At 41.8% G+C, this 27,461-nt stretch overlaps 1 protein-coding gene across 1 annotated transcript in view; it reads left to right on the forward strand.

The window, feature by feature from the left end:
* The window catches only part of LOC135873813 (ATP-dependent translocase ABCB1-like), a 106,232-nt gene that overhangs the window by 53,920 nt on the left and 24,851 nt on the right, over positions 1–27,461 (forward strand). Inside the window, exons 4-18 of the mRNA XM_065398428.1 lie at positions 667–820; positions 2,035–2,050; positions 2,245–2,436; positions 3,523–3,694; positions 4,418–4,542; positions 8,018–8,195; positions 10,122–10,235; positions 12,431–12,541; positions 14,938–15,063; positions 16,652–16,855; positions 17,356–17,526; positions 21,533–21,712; positions 22,588–22,812; positions 25,915–26,080; positions 27,023–27,111. Of these exons, the coding sequence (XP_065254500.1) occupies positions 667–820; positions 2,035–2,050; positions 2,245–2,436; positions 3,523–3,694; positions 4,418–4,542; positions 8,018–8,195; positions 10,122–10,235; positions 12,431–12,541; positions 14,938–15,063; positions 16,652–16,855; positions 17,356–17,526; positions 21,533–21,712; positions 22,588–22,812; positions 25,915–26,080; positions 27,023–27,111 (2,223 nt within the window). The remainder of the gene's footprint in view (positions 1–666; positions 821–2,034; positions 2,051–2,244; positions 2,437–3,522; positions 3,695–4,417; positions 4,543–8,017; positions 8,196–10,121; positions 10,236–12,430; positions 12,542–14,937; positions 15,064–16,651; positions 16,856–17,355; positions 17,527–21,532; positions 21,713–22,587; positions 22,813–25,914; positions 26,081–27,022; positions 27,112–27,461) is intronic.

The raw sequence follows: 27,461 nt of genomic DNA on the forward strand, positions 1-27,461 counted from the left end.
CCCCACAGCTAACGGCCAGTGCTTGACGATGTTTCAGCACTAGCACCATGGCGGAGTGAAATTCACCCATGTTAAGGACTGAAGTGAAGCATGTGCAGTAAGTAGGGCCTTGCCCTGGCTCTCTCAACTGGAGATAATTTTACCATTCGTGCATAATGTCTCATGAATTATCCAGGGAAACAAATGCTGTGTTTTTCTTAAATGTGATAACTGCTACATACCCGTTTCTATTGGTAGGCAGCAGCCAAATGTTTGTCAACTACCTGTTCTTGTTTACATTTTAAATGGACTGAGTAAATATGTGATGTAGTAGAATGCACACAGAGAGGCAGTGAGTTGCACAGGTGATGTTATCACTTTGTGAGAAATGTAAGATAGATTCGTTTTTTTTCTGCAGATTAGGGGATTCATCCTACCAACATGTCCGAAGTCCCTCAATAAAAACTGGCCTAAAACTCTGTGTAAGCTTTTTCAAAGTGCATCCCAAGTGTTGTGTTTGCCTTCACAGTATCCAATTCATTGCTTCATTAAGTGTTTTGGGATACCCAAATCGCGAATGGTGCTATGTAAAAACAAATCCTATTCTATGTGTCTTAGTAGGATATTGTCACAATTATGTGAATTTGTCAACCTTCAATTAATACCTTTTTCTTTATATTTATGTAGTTTGGGTATGCCGATTGGCTGGATATCATTTTGATGATAATAGGTTTGATTGCAGCTGTTGCAAATGGAACAGGGCTGCCACTTATTATCGTTGTCTCTGGAGAGATGACAAACAGATTTGTGACGATTGGCCAAGCAGTAAATTTGTCTTCAGGTAAATAAAGTTTGTTCAACTTCTGAAAATATTTGTTAGGATCTCTTATTTACTGGATTGGCAGAGGTTCAGGATGGAGTGCTGCTGTGGTGTTAAAGGCCATGAAGAGCATAGTGAATTAAATAATATAATATATGGAGATATACCTATCTCATAGAACTGGAAGGGACCCTGAAAGGTTATTGAGTCCAGCCCCCTGCCTTCGTTAGCAGGACCAAGTACTGATTTTGCCCCAGACCTAAGTGGTCACCTCAAGGATTGAATTTACCACCCTGGGTTTAGCAGGCCAATGCTCAAACCACTGAGTTATCCCTCCCCCAAATTCTGAGCAGTCCTTCCTTTTTACCTTGCTGTATAGTACAGTAGCAATATAGACACTTGATAAATTACAGAGCAGTACATTTGGTAACTGTAAAACAATTTACTACTTTCTATAGCGTATAGTTAATCCATGGAATGCACTGTCCCAGGAGGTCACCAAATCAAGTTCTGTGATTGGATTTTTAAAACAACAAAATAGGACCATTAATACTACTTTGCCTTTATAAGAGCTAAGCTTATGATAAGGGCAATCATAACTTACCCTAAAATATATGTGCTGACACCTGGAAGGGGTCTCCCATTTCTCCCTGGTCTGAACAGTTTTGCACCTTTGGTTAGGTGCCTTATTAGTGAAATTTACCTTTTTGCAGACAGCCACCAAAAGGCTGAGCCACCACTTGGACCCAACTTGGGCCCAGTTTTGAGTGGAACCTAAGTGGTGCATAAAAGTCAGACTTGTGGTGTCTGTATGGATGAATTTTGCCTTGTGTGAGGTAGAAGGGGGAGTTATCAACTTCTGAAAAATAAGATATTGGCCACTGTTGGAATCAGACGGTCAGATCAGATGAAGCTATGATCTGACCAGTGCCCTTTGACGTAGTGAGCTAAATCCGTGACATCACTCTACAGTAACCCTCTGAGCTGACTCAGAAGTTTGCCCTGTTTGATCCTCCACTGGAAGGATGATGGCCACCATGAAAGTTATAAATCTACAGAGCAGTTGCAGGGAGTGTAGTGTCCTACAAAACACCCATAAGATTATGGCCTAAAACCGCCATGATTTGTTTTATGCCTGTTCTAATAAAACTGAATATTTTTCTTTGTTACAGTTAATCTTTCAGCTGTGATGAATCGTAGCTCTACTTGTCCAGCAATTCCAGGTTTGGATATAGAAGCTGAAATGACCAGGTAAGAACCTCTGCAATTATTTTCATAAGAATAGCACAGTGTAGTTTCTATATTTTTTTGTCCATTAGGCTGTAAGCCAAATTTGGCCCTGAATTACATCCCATTGGCTTCAGCAGGGTTGAACGTGACCTGATGTGTCTAACTTGTCTTGCAAGATGCAATTGACCTTATGGACTTTTACTGTTTTACTACAGGTTTGCCTACGACTATGTGGGTATTGGCTTTGCTGTAGTGATACTGAGCACCATCCAAGTCTGGACATTTTTGACCTCAGCTGCAAGACAGACAGCAAGAATCCGACAAAAGTTCTTTTTCGCAATACTTCACCAGGAGATGGCTTGGTTTGATACCAGCCAGATTGGAACGTTGAACACCCGACTGACGGAGTGAGAAGGCTCTATTTATCTATGCATCCGGAACATGAGCCAAAAAGAAGTCTGATGTTTACCTTTATAGAATTAGCTACAGGGATTTTCCAGGAAACCTTTTTAACTAAGACCCAAAATATTACTGCTATCTGAGGGACGGATTCATTATCATTTTTCACTTCATTTTCAGAGTTTCAGTGACATTTCCATTGCGAGGACTTATCCTGTGAAATGCAATATCTTACTCCTCTGACATTGGCTTTGTAGTGTCTATGAGCTATTTTGCAAACTACTGTAGATAAACAGCTCTGCTGTCTCCAGCTAGTTTACAAACACTGAAACCTCTGACACTGTATGAAATGAAACTGCACTCATAGTTATGGGCACTATGTTATCATTTTGAACCTGATCCAAAACCAGTTAAAATCATTAGGAATCTTTGGATCAGGTCTCTTGTGCAGGGATTCAGAGGAAGGTATGATCAGGGTATGAAGAGTTTCTCCAGATTTAAGTTTTTGCAGGGAGGGATATGCCCAGTTTTCGTAAGATGTGAATCCTGAAGGGAATGAGAGAGGCTTGAATTTCACCAATCCTAGCTCCCACATATGTAACTAGCAAGAGAAAATTAGTGTGACACACAATGGTTTTGCAAATAATAATTTACTAACACTGTGCTTGTCACTGTATAGAATGCAAAATGGAAATATTCCTTGCCTCAAAGATCTTAAAATCTAATAACAAAATTGAAGAAGATAGAATACATAGGGAAACTTTGAGGAAAAAGTAATGTAAAGATTTTGGGGGTGAATTTTTGTTTTTGTGTGGATTATTCCTTTTGGATATTGCATAAATGAATTGGGTCACGTGTGAATGAGCAGGGGTAGCAATGGCAGAAGTCTATCTAGAGGTTACATCACAGAAAATGAGTTGTGATCTGCTAGTTCCTAGCCCCACAAAGAGCTGTTCAGTATCCATGTCCAAAATTCCTACTGCCCAATGATTTGAACAGTTAAACTTCTGACAAGCTTTTCTCCAGCAAAACAGAAAAATTTGTGAGGAGGAGGCAGTCATCAAAGTTAACAAATCTCTTTTTTTAATTAACAGTGACATTAACACCATCCATGAAGGCATCGGAGACAAGTTCTGTATATTTGTACAATTCTTTGCCACGTTTCTGACAGCGATTGTTATAGGATTCGTCTATGGGTGGAAACTGACTTTGGTGATTTTGTCAGTTAGCCCTCTCCTTTTTGCAGCAGTAGCAGTTGGATCAATCGTAAGTGCTGGGGAAAAACAAATAAGAATTCTACTTCTAAAAACAGATTGAGAGGGAGTGAACCCCAAAGCAACATGACCCCAAAGTTTGGAGAGCATGGAGAGCAGCCCTTCTCCTACTCCACTGGCTCCTGCCCCAAAATTTGCAGAGCTCTGTCTACAAAGAGCATCAGCAGGCAGGCATTGGCATGCCATGGAGGCCTGGACTGCTTCCAGTCACCACCACTCACCACATGGGAAGAGGATGATCAGCATTCATCAACTGTGCCCGCATTAGTAGATATTGCTTGTAATGCACAGAAAAATTGATAAAGTGTTTCCATTTATAGGTTGTATTTTGTTTTCTTTCCCCCCCCCCAACCACTGAAAATGGTGGAGGAAGAAACAGGATTGTGACCTATAATTAAGATAGCTAAGTTATTTACATGGCCTCCATTACTATAGTTTCTGAGTGCCCCACAATCTTCATTGTATTTAGCCTCACAACACCATGCAAGATAGGGGATTCCCATGTTACACATGAAGAAGTGAAACACGGAAAGAAGTTACTTACCCGAAGTTGCCCAGGAAAACTGTGTTGGAGTGGGGACTTGAACCCAGGTCTCCTAAATTCTAGGCTCTTCCCTAAGTGCTTGATCATCCTTTGTATCTGTACATAATTTACACCACTTAAATAGATTGCAATAAAATACTTTCCCCTCCCCCCACCCTCTGAATTTTCCAGTTCCTGGCATCGTTCACTACAAAAGAGCTGACTGCTTATGCTAGAGCAGGAGCTGTGGCGGAAGAAATTTTGACTGCTATCAGAACAGTTGTTGCTTTCAATGGACAGATGAAGGCATTATCAAAGTGAGTTTTTTTAACGAATATTGATTGTACATAATATTTGGGAAAGTGATGTGGTTATTTTAAAAAAATCAAAGATGATCTGTCAGTTTATCCCCCAGACAGCTGAGAAGTTCAGATGAAGATAAATATGAGCATATGGAAGGAGATGTTTTCTGTCATCCATGAATATTTGCAATCACTCAATTGACCTACATTATGGAGGGGCATTGTAAGGCCCAATTTCCCCCTGACACTAACCTGAAGTTGAATTTGGAAGCTGAAGCTATAGAAAATGCAATCTTCTCTAAGGCTCCAGTCCAACAAAGCACTTCTGCAAATACTTTAAGCACATGCACACTCCCACTGAAATCATTGATTAAAGTGTTTACAGTTAACCTCATGCTTTACTGGATCATGACCTTAGGTAAAATTGCCTATCACTTTCCTATGTCATCGACTTCAAGGGGGCTACCCACATGCTTAAAGTTAAGTGTGTGCTTAGTGCTTTGCAAATATTCCTCTTCTTGATCTAATCTGAACAGCACCAATGATATATAGTGTATGTGGAAAAAATTAATTACACATCATTTTAGTATCCCTTCACTACTGCGCAAACTGTGCCATTCATTTTGGGGCTTCCCACTTTTGGTCAGGGCATTTTTGTACATATGTGTTGAGAGGTTCCTACAAAGCTTCTGAGCATGCCATTGAACAATAAAATGATATGTACGTCCTCCTGAAACGTTCTGAGAACATGGCTGGGCTGAGCAGTTCTTTCTGTAATGCCCTTGAGAAGCTAAAGGGGATTAGATAGCTAATGAGTGAACAGAAGCTGTTATTGATTGATGGAAAACCATAAGCTTGTAAAGGAATGGCAAGGAAAAAGAGTGATTTTTTTCATTAACTAACTGTTAATCTTTGTCCTTGTCTCACAGGGGTTAACTAGCATAATATGGTGCTTAATTTGTATTTGATTGCTTGCTATTGGCATATATCTTGGTAACTTAGCTTATGAGAATAGTTCCTGGCTTCCAACAGTGTTCAGCAAGAGCGAACTACTGCCAGGTTGTGGAGTCAAAGGGGATTCTGGCTTCTGTTTACTTGTTTGGTTTTATCTAAAGCAGTTTTTCTTCAACAATTGAGTGAGCACTAATTCTTACATTTGAGAGCTGATATTCATAGAATCCTAGAAATGTAGGGCTGGAAGGGACCTTGAGAGATCATCAGTTCCAGCCCCCTGCACTGAGGCAGGGTCAAGTATACCTAGGCCATCTCTGATAGGTGTTTGTCTAACCAGTTCTTAAACACCTCCAATAATGGGAATTCCACAACCTTCCTTGGTAACACATTCCAGTACTTAACTATCCTAATATTTAGACAGTTTTTCCTAATATCTAACCTAAACCTCCCTTGCTGCAGATTACCCTGATTATTTCTTGTCCTGTCTTCTGTGGATATGGAGAGCAACCGATCACCATCCTCTTTGTAACACTCCTTAGCATATTTGAAGACTGTTAGCCAGGTCCCCGCTTAGTCTTCAATTTTCAAGACCAACATGCCCAGTTCTTTTAACCTTTCCTCAGGTTTTCTAAACTTTTTATCATTTTTGTTGCTCTCTTCTAGACTTTCTCTAGTTTGTTCACACCTTTCCTAAACCGATACACTACTCTGGCAGAGGCCTCACCAGAGACAAGTAGAGTGGAACAGTTGCCTCCCATGTCTTAAATGGCACTCCCCTGAGTGCACCCCAGAATATTATCTTTTTTTCACAAATACATCACGTTGTTGGTTCATATTCAATTTGTGATATACTTGAATTCCCAGATCTGCAGTACTACTACCTAGCCAGTTATTCTCCATTTTGTATTTGTGCATTTGATTTTTCCTTCCCAATTGTAGTACTTTGCACTTGTCTTTATTGAATTTCATGTTGTTGATTTCGGGCCAATTTTTCCAATATTACATAAGAATGGCCACATTGGGTCAGACCAATGGTCCATCTAGTCCAGCATCCTGTCTTCTGACAGTGTCCAGTGCCAGATACTTCAGAGTAAATGAACAGAACAGGACAATTTTTGAGTGATCCATCCCGTCATCCAGTCCCAATTTCTGGCACTCAGACGTTTAGGGACATCCACAGCATATAGGGTTCCACCCCTGACCATCTTGGCTAATAGCCATTGATGGACCTAGCCTCCATGAGATTATCTAATTCTTTTTTGAACCCAGTTATACTTTTGGCCTGGCAAAGAGTTGTTGACTGCATTATGTGAAGAAGTACTTCATTTTGTAAGTTTTAAACCTACTACCTATTAATTTAATTGGGTGACCCCTGGTTCTTATGTTACATGAAGGGATAAATAACAGTTTCCTATTCACTTTCTCTTCATTCATTTTCTAGACCTCTATCATATCCTCTCTTAGTCATCTCTTTTCTAGGATGAACAGTCCAGTCTTTTTAATCTCTCCTCAGCTGGAAGTTGTTCCAAACCCCTAATAATTTTTGTTGCCCTTCTCTGTACCTTTTCTAATTCTAATATATCTGATTTGAGATGGGGCAACCAGAACTGAACACATTATATGAGGTGTGGGCATACCATGGATTTACACAGTAGCATGATGATATTTTCTGTCTTATTAGCTATCCCTTTCTTAATGGTTCCTAACATTCGGTTAGCTTTTTTGACAGCTGCTGCACATTGAGCAAATGTTTTTGGAGAATTGTCCATGTTGTCTACAAGATCTCTTTCTTAAGTGGTAGCAGTTAAATTAGACCCCGTCGTTTTTTATGTATAGTTGGGATTGTTTTCCAATGTGCATTACTTTGGATTTATCAACATAGAATTTCATCTGCCATTTTGTTGCCCAGTCACCCAGTTTTGTGAGATGCCTTTGTCACTCTTTGCAGTCAGCTCTGGACTTAACTATGTTGAATAATTTTGTATCATCTGCAATTTTTGCCACCTCATTGTTCACCTTCTTTTTCATATAATTTATGAATATGTGAACAGCACAGGTCTCTGAGCAGGGTCCCCAAAGGATCTGTAATTTATCTCTCCCTGCTGCGAAAACTGACCATTTATTCCTACCCTTTGTTTCCTATCACTCTTATCCCATGTCTTTGCTTAAGAGCCTTTGGTGTGGGACCTTGTCAAAGGTTTTCTGAAAGGCCAAGTACGCTATATCAACTGGATCACCCTTGTCCCCATGCTTGCTGAAACTCTCAAAGAATTTTAATAGATCGGTGAGGCACAATTTCCGTTTACAAAAGCTGTGTTGACTGTTCCCCAACATATCATGTTTATCTGTGTGCCTGATAATTCACTCAGAACAGCCACGGGCCAGATCCTCTGATGAAGCTGTGTTGATTCACACGATCTAAGAATCTAGATAATTTATTTTTATGGCAGAAAACCCTAGAAGCATGAAAGGAAGCTAGGGAAATGAATGTCATCTGGGTAAATACCAAATTTAACATTTTATCATCTGTTTTCAGATATGATGTTAACCTAGAGAATGCTAGGAAAGTTGGAGTCAAAAAATCCGTTACCACCTACACATCTTTGGGTTTCACAGAGTTTATTTTATTTGGAGCCTTTGCTCTTGCATTTTGGTATGGAACCAAACTCACAGTGGAGGAGAAAGAGAATTATGACCTCGGATGTGTGTTAATTGTAAGTACAGCACAGTATAGTCTGATTAGCTGAGGCAAACTTTTTAAAAATGGTCTATAAATTAGAGAAAATGCTTTGTTGTTTAAGTACCGCGTAAAAAGATCTATAATTTCTACTCAGGCACAAAGTACCCATCAGACTAAATGTTAAAATATGTTTAATATAAATCAACAGAGATGTTGAATCTACATATTTAAGACCTCAAAGTTCCTAAACAAATATCTCATTTGGTCACTGTCATGCTGTCTGGAGTGGTTCACGACCATGAATGCCTATCTCAGGGCAGGCTGTCAGAAAACAGGGCAGACACCCCAAACTGGTGGTGTGTTCTATAATTAGATTTTACCAAGCCAGTAACAAATGTGAATTCCGGGATCACTATACCAGTCTTACCATGGAGTCACAGACAGACTCTCTAGTCTATCTTGCCACCCAGACAAACTTGACTTCATGATAAAGGGTCATTTACACCAAAAATCACACCACATTCAGGTTGCTTCCAGTCCCAGAGTCTAATCACTTACCCCAGATCAATTAGTATCCTAGATTTTATACCAAAGACAACGCTGGTAGACAATTCTATAGTAAACTAACTAAAGGTTTATTAGCTAAGAAAAGGTAATAAGAGTTATTGAGAGATTAAAGAAGATAAAATATATGTACAGATGAGTCAGTCTATAATTCCAAATGGTAGCAGAGATGTAGTGATCTGCCGGTTTCCCAAAAGTCTCTCAGGGCGACCCAGAATAACTCATGGAATCTCTATCTCCATGTTCATTTATTCTGCCCTGTTAGAATCCAAACAGTGTAGAGATGAAGGATTTTTCCCTGAATCCATACTCATAGTTTTCTTCCCACAGAAAACAAGCTGACAGGTTCAATACCCCTGTGGGCTTTTCCTTTGATGGCAGAGAGTGAGGAATACATTTGGAGTCTTTGACCTTCGATCATCACACACAATGACCACTTGCTTTGAAATTAACACTTTTCTGTTAAAGTTCTTGATTTGCATTCCACAAGGCTTCTTTCTCATTTAATGGGTTACTTACTGACAGGGGCATACACTATGTGAATATTTGCTACAGCATTATAACGGGATCCAGATAAGTGAAAACAATGCATTAGTTAAAACAATGCATTAACATCTCATTAGTTTTCATGAAGTTTAAACAGCAAATACATTCTGATACATTTAACAATCACTTTGATCTATACTAATACACAAGTGAATTGGCCTGGCTTCCAGCTATGCATCTGTAAGCATTCAGTGAAGTCTGGGGCTTTGGCATGAGCTGGCATCTGGTCTGCCGGTGTCATAGCCATGTGACCATCTTTCATTTTTTTTAAATCCCTGCAAGGGATTATTGTACTTTACCAATACTTTTAGATTATTTTTCCTTTGGAAAGGAATAAGGCCCTGATCCTGCAAAGACTTAGGTACGTGCTTTATGCACTGTGAGTAGCCCCATTGACTTCTGATCAGAACTTGACTTCAGTGGAAGTAGTCACAGTGCATAATATGCACTTTGAAGGATTGGGGGCTCAGGAAACTGTGGATTAACTCTCTTTGAGGACACTGAGGTTTTTAATATTGCAAAGAGATGGAGAGATGGCTAATTTCACTATTTATTCTCTTCATGGGAGTTAGTGAAAGCAGCAGCAACAAAAAAAGCTAATCCAACTGTTAAAGGGCATATGGCTTCACACAATAGCTACATTCACCACTTCCTGTGTCAAATCCAGCGAAAGAATAAAAACTGGGGGAGCTTGGAAAATGCAGCCTGAAATTTTAGTTTTGATTTTCTTTTTTTATATTTTTTCTGGAAAAGCTCTTACAGAACCACCAGGATTACCATGACATTTAGCACTAAGAAAACTGCAGGTCTGGAACAACTGTACGCTAGCTCCTGTTTTTGTTCCCTGTAGGTATTATTCTCTCTGCTCCGTGGCGCATTCTTTCTCGGACAGGGCTACCCATACTTAGAAAGTGTTGCCAATGCTCGAGGTGCTGCCTATGAAGTGTACAAGGTTATCAGTAAGGTACTTAATGTTGCTTTTCTAGCAGTCTGAAATTTCTGATTTATTTCTCAAAAAATTCAAAAAGTGGATGAACTCCATAGACTCATACCACTGAAAACAAAAATAAGATGACATTTCTATTCATATTAAGAAGACACGAGCCTTAACCAAAGCCCTAAATGTGCTTATTGCAAACTTGGGGGAAATTCAGATCTATAGTTCAACTTTACAGATTGGGGCCCTCTTTCCTGTTAGGTTTGTCATTCCCTTAGTTATTTATTTATTTATTTATTAGAGTAAGTGGTGAAGAGCTAAGTGAAATTACATTGCTCTTTAAAACACAAGTATATGGAGTAGACATGATTTCAGTTCAACTGCTTTTGATTTGGAGATTAACAGTGCTGTTGAAAGCTATGGTAATACTGTTGCTGGGGAAGAGGGATGCCACACTTTCAGTAACTAACTCTTAGAATTTTGTACAGCAGTTTGTTATATATCTGCAGTCTCACATTCATATTAGGTTAGAACAAAGGGCTGAGTTTTGTCTTCTGTTATGGCCATAAATGTCTATTGGTTTCAGTGAGGTTGTGTGGATATAACAAAGTGTGGAATTTTGCCCAGAGAAACTAAATTAAGGCTGATCAAACTCTGTGTAACCACCTCTGGAGTTGGTTGTTCCTGACCTATTACAGTAAGCAAGTCTTTAGGGGACTCGCCCCGGACTACAGCAACAATGGTTACAGAGGCTCAGGACTCTGTTTCCCAGATTGCCTAGAACATACATAAGAACATAAGAACATAAGAACGGCCGTACTGGGTCAGACCAAACGTCCATCTAGCCCAGTATCCTGTCTACTGACAGTGGCCAATGCCAGGTGCCCCAGAGGGAATGAACCTAACAGGTAATGATCAAGTGATCTCTCTCCTGCCATCCATCTCCACCCTCTGACAAACAGTCTAGGGACACCATTCCTTACCCATCCTGGCTAATAGCCATTAATGGACTTAACCTCCATGAATTTATCCAGTTCTCTTTTAGACGCTTTTATAGTCCTAGCCTTCACAACCTCCTCAGGTAAGGAGTTCCACAAGTTGACTGTGCGCTGAGTGAAGAAGAACTTCCTTTTATTTGTTTTAAACCTGCTGCCTATTAATTTCATTTGGTGACCCCTAGTTCTTGTATTATGGGAATAAGTAAATAACTTTTCCTTATCTACTTTCTCCACATCACTCATGATTTTATATACCTCTATCATATGCCCCCTTAGTCTCCTCTTTTCCAAGCAGAAAAGTCCTAGCCTCTTTAATCTCTCCTCATATGGGACCTGTTCCAAACCCCTAATCATTTTAGTTGCCCTTCTCTGAAACTTTTCTAATGCCAGTATATCTTTTTTGAGATGAGGAGACCACATCTGTACGCAGTATTCAAAATGTGGGCATACCATCGATTTATATAAGGGCAGAGTCCTGGATGGAGATAGAACAAGCAGGAAGCTACTACCAGAACCAATCGGAAACCAGAACTCAGAGACAAAGGGTTTGGTTTTATTTTTGGTTGTGCTGGTCTTGGAGTGGAGCAGAGAGAGCCGAGGAGGTCACCTTTAATCTTCCCATTCCTACTCAAAGAGAAGTTTTGAACTCTGCCGGTGGTTACTGGGTCATTGAAAAGTGTCAGTCCAACAGAGATCTGGAGGTCAGGCTGTTTAGCGCCAGGCTAATTTTCCATTGGACTTCAGACCAGGGAGCCTCAGGATGATGGTATCTTTTTAGGGGTGAAGACTTTGTAATAAATCCCCAGTTTGTTTATTTTGATTGTGCATTTTAAGCCCACCAACAATTACAGGCTGCATCATTCCTCCAAGAACTAGTTCTCAACCCACATTCTGCCTAGGCAGATGTTGGGAGGGAGCTAAGGGATTTGGGCCCATTGTAAATGTTGGGAGATGGATGATTTAAGGTATAGTTGATGTTTTATTATTCTAGTTACTCCTGTTCTTCCCATGTCCCCTATCCCAAAATGCTTTGCAGGGTATACACAAGGATTGCATTTCACTGATATGCAGAATCCTCTGGAGTGAAATTCAGCAACCACTGATCAGTTAAACTGCTATGTAGTGTTGCAGTGTTTCTTTTACTGTCCTAAACAACTTATCCATCAAAAGCCACAACTGTAAAATCACAAAAATGTGTAATACCTTTTCAAAATCTCTCTCCAGCACCGTCTTCTAGATAGCAGTGCCAAGGAAGGATACAGACCAGACAAGCTCAAAGGAGACATTAAATTCAAAAACATCCATTTCTGTTACCCATCTAGACCTGATGTTAAAGTAAGTGTTCTTATTAAATTAATCTTTGCAGTGAAAAGCTGCTGCCATTATCTGTGTGACCAAAAAGAAAACTGATATTTTATCAATTTAATGTGTTTAAAAAAAATGAATTAAAATAAAATGTCCATCCTGTACTCTGGATGTATGGTCTAGTTGAAAGAACATTGGATTCTATTCCCAGCTCTGCCATTGTCCTGCAAAGTAACACTTGGCAAGTCACTTCACCTCTCTCTTCCTCAGTTTCCCCATCTGTAAAATGGGAATAGTAATACTGACCTCCTCTTTAAAGTGCTTTGAGATATATGGATGAAATGTACTATGTGAGAGTGAAATGTTATTATACTGGTTATAAAAATACAACAATAATGCAGGATGAATGTCCTTCCAAAACTAAAGCTCTGTCTTCACCACCATCATCCACCTTTTCTTCATTTTCACCTGCTGGAAAAAGCAAGGGAGAACAAATGGGACTTACAGCATAACCTGAAGGTGAGTAAATTTGGCCTCTGGTGAATTGAATCAGAAGCAAATTCTTCTTTCAAGCTCTCTCACCAAGAATGCCTCACCTCCAGCCCTCATGTGGTTAAATCCAGAAAGCTGTTTGTGTCAGTGCTTCAGAAGATCTCAGCTGCTGTGACATCCCATGTGGGGAGAGGTAATCTTGGAGATAGCCAGGACTCAACCTATTTTAAGGTCTATTGGTTAAAGCCATTATTCTATATCACTCCTGACAATGAAATGGAAGCCAGTGCAGATCACAGAGCATGGAGGTAAGATTCTCCCTACAGATAATGCCCTCTAAGAAACAGACTGCCATACTCTCCACCAGCTGAAGTTTGTGAGGGGAGTCATCTTGTTGTACAGTCTCATGTATGGTACTTTGCAGTAATCCAATACTTCTTTCTGGATTGACATCAGTACCAGAATTGAAAGTTCAGAACCTTCTGGCCAAGTGTAAAAGACAAACAAAATGCTATTAGCTATTACTGCTTCCTGCGTGCAAAAGCAGCTGTGGATCCAACAGGTTACAAACTCACTTGAGTGTGCTGCTGTTAGCTGTGCCAGTTCTTCGGATGGGTTCCTCCAACCTACAAGCATAAACTCAGTCATCTCTGAGGTGAGTCATAGCTGACTTGCCTGCATCAAACCCACCCTGTAACTTGCTGGCTAAGCCAGTCAACTTCTCCCAGCTGGGTCTGATGAAACAGAGACCTAGAGCTATGTTATCTGAATACTGAAGACAGTGTAGTCTGTACTTTCTCACTGTCTTCCCCTAATGGTCTTGCATACAAATTTGAGCAGGAGGGTGACAAGACAGAATCCCACATCACTCTACACAAGAGAAACTCTGGACCGGATGAGCCACCCTTTGGGCCTGTGGCTGGAATGGGATGGAGCCATTCAAGAATGATTTCATCCATCCCTTCCAGAGTTCACCCTGTGTCAGCAGTGGCTCATTATCAATGGTATCAGAGGTAGCTGGCAAAGCTAAAAGAATCATCCTGGATACCTGGTTCTCATCAATAACCAGCCAAAGATGATCAACATACAAGATCAAGGCAATCTCCATTTCGTACCTAAATTTGGAATGAACCGGGTCACAGAGAGCTGAAGATTCTAGTTATTGTCAGCGTTAACTTGACATGCCCTTTCCTGCCTTACCTAAAAAGGGAGGTTAGAGATGGGATGGTCGTGATGAGAAATGATGTTAAAGGGGTGGAGAATGATGCTCTTGCTTGGTCAAGCAAACACCAAAGCTTATCTGCTATCAGCTTACTGGAAAACTGGAGCTCTTCTGGTATAGTATAAGGAGACGAGAACAATATTACTGTTGTTTTGATCTTCTATTGCAAAAAAAAGTGTAGTCATAAATCAGCCTAAATGTCAATATACATAAGAGTTCCCATAGGAGACAAATATTTTGGCCACTAATAATATTAGACATTTATAAGATGGGATAAACGGACTGAGGTAAAATGTTCCTAAATGTGAACATAGCAACAAAAGTGTCATTACTCCATAACTAATCCCTCCCTAGTAAATTCTAGAGATTGTCAAACCCTGACTCTTCATTCCATTGGGGATATTAAAACACCCACTTTGTTTTCAGAGCCAAAGGTTTTTTCTTAGGGCAGTCTTTATAGAATAAGAAGAGAACAAAGCAAGATTGTTATTAGTAATAAAACCTTTTTCTTGTCATCTTCAAAGTGCTTTCCAACCAGGTTTGGAACAAAGGACTGAAAGCAGGCCTGGGAGTTCAATACACTGTTAGACCAGACCTCTCATTATTGGCTTGATCATGATGCCAAGCATCTTAATAGATCTTTTTCTAAACAAACCATTTATTTAAGTAGCTCTATATTTACTGGACTAACCTATAAAGATTATATTTCCAGATTCTCAAGGGCCTGAACCTGAAAGTTCAATCGGGGAAGACCATCGCTCTGGTTGGCTCCAGTGGCTGTGGCAAAAGTACTGCTATTCAGCTGCTACAGAGATTCTATGATCCAGTCCAAGGAGAGGTTAGTTTGCATGAACTGTCGATATTCCTGGCTACTAGGATGAAGATTAATTTCCTGACTAGATTACACCTATACTTTAAAAGGACATTACACAAAATTGGATTCTTAAAAGAACAAAAGATACGTAGCATCCAACGAAATTCTGAAACTGATTTTTCATTACTTGTATGCCATGATGATGAGAATATTGTAAAAACCTAGATAGGACTTTACTGATATTAAGGGAAGTCAAAATTTGGATTTAAATATTTGAGGATATTGTTATGCTATACAAAGCACACGGGATCTTTTGAGGGAGAAAAGGCAAATACACTGCATTTATTGAAAATACAACAGTTAGCATATGCTTTTTAGTCACACACACACACACACACACACACACACACACACACACACACACACACACACACACACACACACACACACACACACACACACTCCTGCCAGTTTATGTTGATAGTTACCAGTTAGTTGTAGCTTGAGTCAATTTAATAGCCAGTTAAATTGAGCACGAGTGTGGAGCTGGGCTCAGTCGATCACGATCCGGTGCTCCGAGGCTTTGCAGGATTGAACCCAGAGTTCCATGACAAAACACCCCAGCTTTATAGTTCTAAATTCCCATTTGAGTCCATGAATTTTGCAATGTCATCCTGTCCTTAAGTGGTGTTAATCTTGGGGTTTTCTGCTGTTATCATTTGATGGTTATTGTCGGGCTTCCCATCGTTATCTCCTATTTGTTGTCTCACCTTCGGTGGTGCCTGCCTCACCTTTGAGGTCGTCAATGCTGTTAACATGTTTAGCATCAGATACAATGGATGTTTACTGATTGTCTCCTGGTCTTTCCAAGTCTCTCACTTTTTCTTGACCATCTGGACATTTGTGATAGCTTTCACACCTTACCTTTTCCTGATGCATGCATTCCTCATTCACACAAACAATCTCTTACAGAAACCTTCAAAGGTATAGAGACAGCAGTACTTTATATTCAGCAGAATACGTTGTAAATCAAGCCTTGCTAAATCTTATAACTAAAACAATTCACATTGGGGCTTTAGGCCCTCAACATTCCTCTAATCTCCTTAACATAGATACAATACAAGATCCTGTCTCTTACATACTAAAACCTTAAAACAAAGAAATGTATATTTAACTAGAGTGCCTAATTTGAAATACATATAGGAAACCATAGTAGACATTATAACTTATCCTAAAACAAAAGGGTGACCATAATCAATCATAAGGATTGTTCTGGTCTGTCATTCCTTTCTGCTATTCAAAAAGGGTGGCTGGCAGGATGAAATCAAATCATACATTAATTCTCAAAGTACAATGATAAAACACTGCTCCGACAATATCCTTTTTGTTTATCCTGCTCCTTCCATTCTTCTAATCTGAGGTGATCGTGAAGATATATTTTTAATTTTTCCTGGTCATTTTGTTTAAATGTTATTGCTTTATTCCATGTGAGAAGCTGCTAAACAAATACTTAAGTCAATTATTATATCATTATTATTTTACCATTATAACAACTAATTATTTTAAACATAATACATTTCCTCAAACTCTTCATTTATGCCTTTCCACTCAGATTACCTTAGATGGACGAGATATTCGGACACTTAATATAAAGTGGCTAAGAGAACATATTGGCCTTGTAAGCCAGGAGCCTATTTTGTTTGCTACAACAATAGCTGAGAACATTTGCTGTGGCAGAGAGGGTATTACTGATTATGAAATTGAGAAAGCAGCTAAAGAAGCCAATGCTTTTGATTTTATATCCAGACTGCCTGATGTGAGTTCATGTACTTTTGAGCACCTTATAACTATGACGGATTCTTTGGTCTCTCTCTCTCTCTCTCTCTCTCTCTCTCTCTCTCTCTCTCTCTCGGTTCTTCTGAATTTTTGTGGCCCAAATTCTCTGCTGGTGCAAATAGACGGTGCTTCACTAGTTTTTCACTAATGTTTTGTCATTTATTCCAATTTACAATTTGGCCCACAATGTTCTTAATTTACAATACTAACTGTATGTTACGTGGCAACATTTTTTAATAGGGTGGATAAGGAATTTCTATGGACAATGAGAGATTTTTTTTACCAAAAACACTGAATGTAATTGGCCAAGACAGTTCTTTTAGAAGTAATTATTCTTAAAGCGTTTATTGGAGTATCCATCATAAAACTTTTAAAAGAGGGAATTTCTCTTTGTGATGGTAACAATATGATGGGAGTGGGGGTGTAAAAGGATTTCAACTGACCCCTTCTGCAATCTCTATGCTCCTCTTGTTTTCTCAGAAATTTAACACCATGGTGGGGGAAAGGGGAGCTCAGTTGAGTGGAGGGCAGAAACAGCGAATTGCTATTGCCCGTGCCCTGGCAAGGAATCCCAGGATTCTGCTGCTGGATGAAGCCACGTCTGCTCTGGACACTCAGAGTGAATCTATTGTGCAAGCAGCTCTTGATAAGGTAGGAATCCTATTGCTAGAGTTATCAATCAATCAATATTAAGAAGCACAACAACCATATGGCAAGCTTGACATTAAAGACTATAGCATGCCATCCGTTTTTAAGCACAGCTCTCCACTGGTTTCAAGGAGGGCATTGAAATCAATAGGGATGCATGCTCAAATTTTGGTGTCAGGCTATGACCCTGTAATATTTAATCAAAACTCCATTAAGCAATCTCGGGTTGCCACCCCTGAAGCCCCTCCCCCTCTTCCACCTCTTTCCCAGAGGCCCTGCCTCCATCACTCGCTCCTCTCCCCACGCCCCCCATTGCTCGCTGTACCATCTCAAGGAGCTTGCCTGCAGGTAGGAGGTGGCCCGGCTGAGCAGAGGCTGGTACGCATTAATGACCTGGCACTCTCCCTGCCCTGCGGTAACTGAGCTTTTGGTTCAGGTGCCATAGGGTTGCCAAGTCACCAAAAGCTGGGCACCTGGAAACCCTAAATCGCACCTGGACACAGAAGCCAAAAGCCAGACTGTCTGGATAAAACCCAGACAGGTGGTAACTCTAAAGCAATCACAGGCTCTGTTTCTGTTAGCGTCATTCCTGATTGCCAGGATATTTGCATGTGGACAGAAGTCGTCTTCTTTAATGCTGGCCTGCACCACATCCTGCCTCACATCACAATTGCTTGCCTGGTGGTAAACTGTGAATGTGGCATCAGGAATTTAACTCCTACATTATCAAAGCAAGGTGCCAGCATTGTATGGATTTCTACAGGGCAATAATAAAAATACATTGTGCTTATCCAGCACTGTGTCTTCTCCAATCACTAAACAGATGTTTTAATAATCTTCATAACACTGCTGGGACTTAGGAATTATTTTCTCCATTTTGCAAATGAGGAAACTGAGGCACGGACAGGTCAAGTGGACACACGGTGAGTCGGAGACAGAATCTGGAGCTTTGCCTGAGTGAGGCCTACAGGACTGGGCTGCAGCACTGCTTTAAGTTTCTGATGTGTATTTGTATATAACCAGTGGTGTATCCTAAAAATAAGCTCTATAAAAAAGCCGGCCTCCCACTAGTACTCAGTAATAGTAAACACAGAATAGCATAAGTTCTATGCATGGCTCAAGGGCACTATATGGCCCCCAGCATTTATCTGCAATAAATTTTAAGTCTATGGGCTTAAATTCTGCCTTCACTTATACCCATCTGACCACACTGATATCCGTTAGGTTTGCAACCCTCCAGGATTGGCTTGGAGTCTCCCAGAATCGGCATCGATCTCCCAGTGACCATTGGAAGCAATCCAGGAGATTTTAATGGGATATTTTAAGAAAATGACATTGTCGTGTTGGGAAAAAAAATCTCCTGGAATAGCTTCAGTCAGAGTTGGCAACCCTAATATCAGCGGTAGTGCACGGTGTAATTGAGGGTAGTATTTGGGTGCTGAGCCCTTATATTCTGCATAGATAATATCATTATTTATACTGAATTACACACACACACTACATGAAAAGACCATTAAGATTCCAAAGTCAAGCACTCAAAATTTAGGGAATGACCGAATTAAAGTTGCTTGGTCAGCATTAATAAACCCTTGTGTGTCTGCATTAGGGGACAGTCTTCGGTTACATGATCACTGTAGCAGGGTGGACACCCGCTCCTGCCCTGAGGGCCTTAAAACAGCCCTAGGAAAGGGCTGTGGGAGGAGAAAGCAGCCACTGGGCTGATTGGGGGGGGAAGCAGGCAGAGCTGCAGCCACGCCCCAAACAGAGCCCAGCTGACCCCTATAAGAGGCTGCGAGCGAGGAGCCCAGGCAGTCTCTCTCTGCCTTCAGAGAGAGAAGGGCCTGACTGCTGGGAAGCTCATGGTGCCTAGAGTGAGGCAGGGCTGGGGAAAGGCCAGAGGGGCTGGGGAGCTCAAAGCTGGCAACTCCCCAGGCTGCAGGGCGTTATCCAAGGCTCCATAGAGGCACTGGGTTGCAGAGAGAGGCAGCAGGTCCAGACCCAACCTTGCCTATGATGAGTGGCTTACACTGCAGTCTGCCCCAGGGCGCGGGAGCTAGTTGGTGACTGGCAGTAGCCTACAACTGAGGTGAAGTAGGGATAGGGGATGGGAGTTCCCCGGGGAGGGGAGACCCCGAGAGAGAGAGAGAGAGAGAGAGATGAAAGGGGCACTAGAGTCCAGGGAGGGACATGGAGCCAAACGGCAGCGGGACACCGGCCAGCAGAGGGTGCTCGAGAGGCTGGATGAGCTAATTGCCAGAAGAGACAGCAGGAGGCGCTGCAGGGGTGAGTCCCATTGCTACAATCACATACTATTTCTTCCACAGGGCCCCTGCTTCATTCAGTGCACAGGATGGTGCTATTCAACATTCAGTGCTAGTCAATATTTCTTTTTATCCTCAGCATTCAATGTATGCCCCCATGCCATTCAAACCCTGCTCTGAAAGCAAAATTATTAACTTTCTTATGGGCTTTTTTATACCTCTCATCACTCTAGTATCTGAGTGCTTCATAAACACTAATGAATTTATCTTCACAACACCCCCGACAGGTAAGGTGGTAGTATTACTCCCATATTACAGAAGGGGAACTGAGACACAGAGATGTTAATGTTGAAAGTTCATACTACTTTTGGGTGCATGATCTGCGTTGCCCAGGACTCAATATTTCAGAGAATTGTGCATTATACAGCGCTATATATGTTAAAAGTACATCTCCCATTGACTTCAGTTGCAGCCGTGAGTGCTCAGCACTTCTGCAAATCAGACCCCACTGCCTCAAGTCAGGCATCCAGAAAATGAGGACTACACAATTAGTACCAGCATCACATAGTAATAGGGTGACCACATGTCCCGATTTTATAGGGCTAGTCATGATTTTTGGGTCTTTTTCTTATATAACTCCTATTTGCCCCCACCCCTTGTCCTGATTTTTCACACTTGCTGTCTGGTCACCCTACATAGTAACTCTGTGGCAGAGACAGGGCTAGAATCCAGTTCTCCAGGGCAGTATTCAACTGCTATAACAATGAGACCATCCTTTCTTTTCCTGCAATTCTCTGCCTCATTCACTACACACCTTACAACTTCTGCAACAAATAAGGTGGGTTTCCTGCATAACTTTGATTCCTTCCATAATCACTGTTCATTTTGCTCTCCCTACTCTTGTTTCCTGTGCCTGGAACCACAACTCCCCCTGACTATAGGGAGGAGAAATTGCAGGCAAAGTCCTGCTCAGGCCCCACAGTCCTGAGCTGGAACATGCTTAGTCTCTCTGTGGGGATGGCGCATGTGCACTCCTGTCATACAAAGCAGCGAGCTCAGACTGTCTCTTTGGGGAATTTAGCTGTTGAGCTCTAAGAAGTCTCTACTGAACACATGCAAATTGAGATTTTCAGAGCCTCATAACTCGGCCACATGTGGACAGATTTTCATGGGAATGGTAAAAGGCACATCCCTGATAACCAGTGAGACATGCCCATCTCCTCCAAATTTCAAGTCCCTGCTCTCGAGCATTTAGGTGATAAAGCTTCTCAATTAAACAGTTATAAGAATTTTTTTAATATGTGCAAAACAACATTATTTTTTCTCTAACCTCATTCTGAGAAACCATTGAACCATTTTTGCTGAAATTAAAAAAAAAAAAAAAAAAGACAGCCGAGGCATTTACCAGCATGGAAAGTTTCAGCTCAAATAATTAAATCTTGGCAAAGTTATAAGCATCTTACAATTGGAAGTGTCAGGCAACCTTAGCTATAGGAATTGGTACTTGCATAGTAGCCTATAAAATTAATCCACTTTTCCCTGTCATTACTATAAATGTGAATTTTGTAATCAGAAGTGTCCTTTGGCTGTTAAATCAGACAGTATGCATGGAAATAATGATCAGCTATAAAGGGTCAGAAGGGCTTTTACGCTTGTATTTTCCACACTATTGCTGTGCTGTTAGGTAGAGATTTTTTTTTTTTCACCACATTTTAAAGTAAATCTCTTGGTTTTTTTCCCCCTGTAAGGCTAGGGCTGGACGTACCACCATTGTGATAGCTCACCGGCTCTCCACAATCCGGACAGCTGACATTATTGCTGGATTTCACAACGGTGTTGTTGTTGAACAGGGAACACACAATGAACTCATGACACAGAAGGGTGTCTACTATTCTCTTGTGATGCAGCAGGTAATGAGATGTGGTCGAGCACTCCTGACTAAATGCTTCAGATGTACTGGCCATCTCTCTACTCCAGAAAATTATCTGTATATCTCACTCACAGATGCTGATTTTTGTATTCGCTGGTGGGTGCCCTTCCTGTGTGACCTGTGGGCAGGGACTCGGGGGGAGGGGGGGCAGAGGGAGAGGGAGAGGGGGAGGCTGAGCAGGGATGGGACCTCTGGGTAGAGTGCGGGTGGGGCCTTAGGGAGGAAGAGGCCAATCAAGGGAGGGGCCCTGGGGTGGAGTGGTGGGCGGGGCCTTGGGGCGGAGCCACAGCCCAGGAGCCCACAAAACATTATCCAGCCATGGGAGAGCTGAACACCCCCTATTTTTTTGGGTGGGTGCTTGAGCCACGGAGCACCCACAGTGTCGGCGCCTATGATCTCACTGATACTATTGCTGACACATGCAGGTTCTGCACTCAAACAGCTGGGCCATTTTCGCTTTGCAGTTTCTGCATGTTTTCTAGTTGAGTGAAAGTTGATCATTCAATCTTCTTTATGAGTTGGAAGTGGTTGTTTTTCACCGGTAGCAGTGCTTCACATTTACCCAAAGTAATGAGTCAAAACATAACTGAGCAGAAGAGGTGGATGACCTCATAGAGCTGTTAGATCCCAGATTTGACTGACCTATATAGATAGCAGCGGGGGGGGGGGGGACATACAGAGCCAAATTCTCTGCTGGTTTAAGTTGCAACTGCACCAACTTATCCTGGCAGAGAACTTGGCCTATACAAATTACAATGTGAAAGTGACCACGAAACCAGTGTTTTTGTTTGTTTCCATACCAAGTATACTGTTCCTTCCCCTTGCTGCAGAGTGTCTTGTGACTGTGTATCACTGTTCTTTGCTTGTCACTAGGGTCATGGTGGAAACACTCAAAATGGGATGTCAGAAGATGAAGACTATGAGGAAGAGGATCTAGTTGATCTCAGGATGGAGAACCTAACTGATGTTGGTGGTTTTGAAGAACCAGGAATCATTGAGATGGGAAGCATTCCTAAGGGATCCAGAAGGCATAAAAGCAGAAAGACCTGTTCTAAGAAAAAGTCGTCTGAAAAGAAGAAGAAAACAAAGGAGAAAGAGGTTAGTGTTAAAATTTAGTTTAATCCTAAAGTTTAGTGATAGCTTGTGAGAATAGGAACAAAGGTGATTCTGTTTTCTTTTTTTAAAAGGCCTTAAGCCATGTCACCTTTGCTATGATCCTGTCATATGCATCATTGACCTGGGTGAATACTTGAATTGGGAATCTTCAGGGAGAACACAGGTCTAAATAAATCAGTCTGACCTCTTGAGACCAAATTAACCTGATACACAATATGGTGTTAAGGAGCTTTATGCTTGTTATCTTTTTATTAAGATGTTCAAACAAGTTCTCAACCTCTTGTCAAACTTCATAAGATTACGGTGTTAAGGCCACTGTCCTGGCCAAGTTCCTACTCAAGTAATTAAATTATACCTACTTACACAGACATGGCATTTTACCAGTGGATGAGACGATCCTTGTGATATGTATACCAGTTTTTAAAGCACTTTGGGATGAAAGGTGCTATATAAATGGAAATTATCAAAATTAATAATAGTGTTGGTCACATACTAAACAGAGAAAATGTTCAAAACTCTATTTTGAAATGCAGCCTAAATTAAAACGATAGAAAAGGTTTACCTTTTTCTCCAACCACCTCTCTCTCTGTTTCAATTGGGCCAGCTCCTGAGGTCCTTACTCTATTTTTATTCAGACAAAATTCCCCTTCATGTTAAGGTATTTTGCCTGAGTTAGAACTGAATAAAAACCAGGTAAGGGCTTCAGGTTTTAGGCCCTGCTTCAATGGACTCATTGAAGTCAATTAAAAGAATTTCAGTGGTCCCTGGATTAGACCTTGGCCATGGGGCCAAGCAAGGACTTTATTGCAGAATATATATAGTTTGAACTGCACACAGTATAATTATTCACATCCTTGTATGAGGCTGGTTGTAGAAGACCTACAGAACATTTTTGAATCATCTGCCAGTGCAAAGAGCTAGAATATAAATTTAGGGTGAAATCCTGCTGACATTGAAATCAATGGGAGTTTTGCTGGGATTTCTCCTATAATAAAAGGTTTGATTAGTGAATACAATTTCAGAATCCATAACGTACCTAACCTTGCCAGATGTTTCTGTTTGTTTCTCAACCTTTCTCAGCTCAGACCCTATTTGTAATGGTCTGTTATGACCCAGAGACTTCCTGAGACACTCCTAGACTCAATACTCCTCCCTCCACCCCCTTTGCAGGGATCCGTCAGGGGCTTGGTGGGCCTCAGAGCTAAGATTCCAGATGTTCTAGCCAGATGTAAATAGCTGGGGAACTCCCCCCACCAGCAACTGGGGGGAGGGGTGGTAAACCAAGACACCCCCTCCAAAAACACACAACCCTCCCACACACACAGCCCATGGGGGGGGGGGGGGAGAATAAGGGGTGGAGAGGAATAAGGGCTGAAGGTAAAATGGAGAGACTGGGATTCTGGGGATGTAATGAGGAAGAAGTTGGAAGGTCTGGGGAAGGAAATGGGGGCAGAGGGGTGTGGAGGTGCAGTTGGGGGCTGGGGGAAGGATATGGAGGCAGACAGGTCTAGGGGAGGGGTGGCAAACTGATAGCTCCCCAAAAACCACAGACATGTGATGCAGCCCCTGGAGAGAAGAGGGTAAAGGAGTGGGGGGATTTGGGGTACAAGGGTTACAGTGAGAGGTTGAGTGAAGGAGGTGAGGGGGCTGGGAGCCAGGATACATGGTATGACAGAGGGAGGATCACTTGGCTGTGGGGGAAGGCTACATCATGGGGTCCAAAATGGGGTGCAGGACAAGGGTTATGGAAGAGGGAGTGTTGCCCAGCTGTGAGGTGGGGGTTACATCAGGGAGCCAGTGTTTACCAGAGATTGGGATACCAGCTGTTCTCCCAGCTCCTGTCCCGCAGGGCTAGCTGGGCTTGGCTCCTTACTCCAGGTGTTGCAACCTCAGAAGTTGCAGCACTGCTCAGGTTTGGCCTGGCCTCCCTGATGAGGGGGCCAACCAGGCCAAATTTGTGAGAGTGGCATTGCGACCACGTGCACCTGGTCACAAAGCCAGAGAGGGGAGCTGAGCCCATCCAGCCCTGTGATCCTTTAACACGTTCAGATGACCCGATTTTGGGTCGCAACCCACCAGTGAAGAAACCCTGCTCTAGGAGCTCTTTTTTTATTATAGTACAGTCTACTGGTAGAACACGATGCAAACAATAAGGACTGGATGCATTCTTACAATGCCCAGAAGTCCAGAACACACTTTTTATCTATTCATAACCGTTGCATTTGGGCCTTGTCAGAGGAAATAGATGGCAAGATACATGGCTTCAGAATTCATACTGTTTGCAGTAAAGTGAAGAAATCAGATGGGAAGACATGCAATTTTTGATGTCACAAAGTTCAGCAGGCTTGTATGGTTGAAGTGTGGACAGGCTTTTCCAGTCTCTGAAACACAGGCAAAGATAACCAGGCGAGGCCATCGCAACTGGCTGAAAACCTCATCTAATAATTTGTACCAGTTCCTATGTTTTCATTTCATTTTCCACAACTTCCTCAACAAATGTATGGACATTTTGAATAGTTCAGTGAAGCTGAACTGAGCTGCCATGTATTTTTCAAGGGAGATGAAGCCTAAATCACTGTTTCATATGCCTTTTCCCTGCATCTGGTAATGATAGTCTGTATTTTGTAAAAGACAAAACAGACTAACTGACATAAGTAGACCCAATTGTATTACTGCCAACCCACTAGCATTTAGCAGGGGCTGAACTAGACTGATCTCTTTGTGCTCAGAACAGTGAGACTTTTAGGTCGTTATAATGATTCATGTGTTAAAGTTGCAATCCATGGTCACTGACCCTATTTGATATTTCACTGAACTATATAGACCCTATCCCACCCACCCCCCAGTTAACCTTTTGTTAAATTTATGCCTGCAGATTTTTTTGACTTGCAATTGCAGTTTTAAGACCTTAAATTACAGAGTGGCAAATCTTGAATATGTTTGCTCATTCAGTGTGTACATTGGAGACTGGGGCGAATTATCTGTGAACAGTTGCTAGGACAGTTTACTGATTTACCCCCTAGCTGAGGAAATTGTCATGTTCCACAACTTTCAGGGAACAGTTGAATTTTATCTCTTATATAGGAGGAAAATCTCCCGGCTGTGCCTTATTCCAGAATTCTGGCTCTGAACAAACCTGAGTGGCTGCATATATTCTTTGGCGTGATTGCTGCTGCCTTCTCTGGTGGCATCCACCCTGCATTTTCTGTTCTATATGGAAAAATCATTGGGGTAAGTTCAGAACTGTATGGTAAACTAACGAACCAGGCACAAATGCAGAACTTTAAATCCAGCTCGACCCTCCAGCTAGTCCTCTCTAGTGATGCCTTAGAGCCTCCTTCTACTCCCACTGTCACTGAACTCTACAAGTCTTTCCATTGACTTTAGTAGGAACTTGATCAAGCCCTTGATCTCCTCTCCCCACTTGAGATTTCTTGCCTATTTTCCAGCCCCGTATTTGGAATGACTTCACCTTTCCAGTGAAGCAAATCACGTTCCCTTATCAAACTCAGTTTTCATTTACCACTCTCCACTGTTGTGCACATTCCCTGCCTTGTACCCGACCCTACTCTTTGCATTGTACCCATTCTCTTCGGACAGTAAACTCCTTCAAGGTACCTTGCATTCCAACATGGTTGTAAGTACCAGGGACATCCATGGGACCGTCTGAATAATTAACCCCTTAATTCCTGAATCATTGCAGGAAAGAAATGGAGTCTTCCTTTGGATTCCAGTATATGATTGTTGGAAGCTGCTGGGAGTTGGAGCAGCAGCCAAGGGGAATGGTTGGAGCAAGATGTTGAGGGAATCTTTTATCTTCAGGCAAGAGAAGAGAGGTGTTGTAGTCAGCTGGAGGGGAGGTGGATGGTCTGACGGAGTGACAGCATTCAGTGAAAGGCAGATAAGAGCTGAAGTGGCAGCCTGGAGGCAGGGTTTAGTGGAACTGCAGCTCCCAGGCAAATGAGGAGAGGGTCTGGTGGAGGGTTGGAGAAGGAGCAGCTGATGCAAGGCAGGTCAGCTGGGAGAGGTGGAGTGACCTCCTGGCCAGCAGCAGAAAGCTGAGAGGTGGCAGAGTTCAGGTCCCGGGGAAGAGCTGAGAGGAGGTGAAGTTCAATAGTTTCTACAGTGTTTCCTGAGCTATTGTAACTGGTGGTCACTTTGGCTTTTCTTACATAGGCTTTTCAAGAAACAGATCCTGAAAAAAGGAGCAAAACCACCACATTGCTTTCTCTAATGTGTCTTGTACTGGCAGTGATCAGCTTAGTAACACACATAATCCAGGTAAACGTCACGACATTGAAAAGTCAAAGCTGAGTATCTGGTCACATACATTATGGTCAAGATTTTCAGATCTCGTTGAGAGGCTATGTTGGGGACATAATGCAACTTTGTATGCACTATGTTTCTTAAAAATTGTTCCAGAGCCAAGCCACTGAATGACTCAAGTGGCTGGTATGGAATACAGAGCCTTACCCTTCCCGATTGCCAGTTACAAAGCAGCCCAGGGCAGCAATGTCTGAAAGGTGCTGCTGACCGTTCTGTGTCCTTGGGGGAATGTGTTTGGGCACAGCCCAGTTCCACTACATTGGTGTGTACGTTACAAAAAACACCGGCCCAGTCGGCACTGTTAG

This window comes from Emys orbicularis, chromosome 2, assembly GCF_028017835.1.
Source record: "Emys orbicularis isolate rEmyOrb1 chromosome 2, rEmyOrb1.hap1, whole genome shotgun sequence".
Lineage (NCBI taxonomy): Eukaryota > Metazoa > Chordata > Testudines > Emydidae > Emys > Emys orbicularis.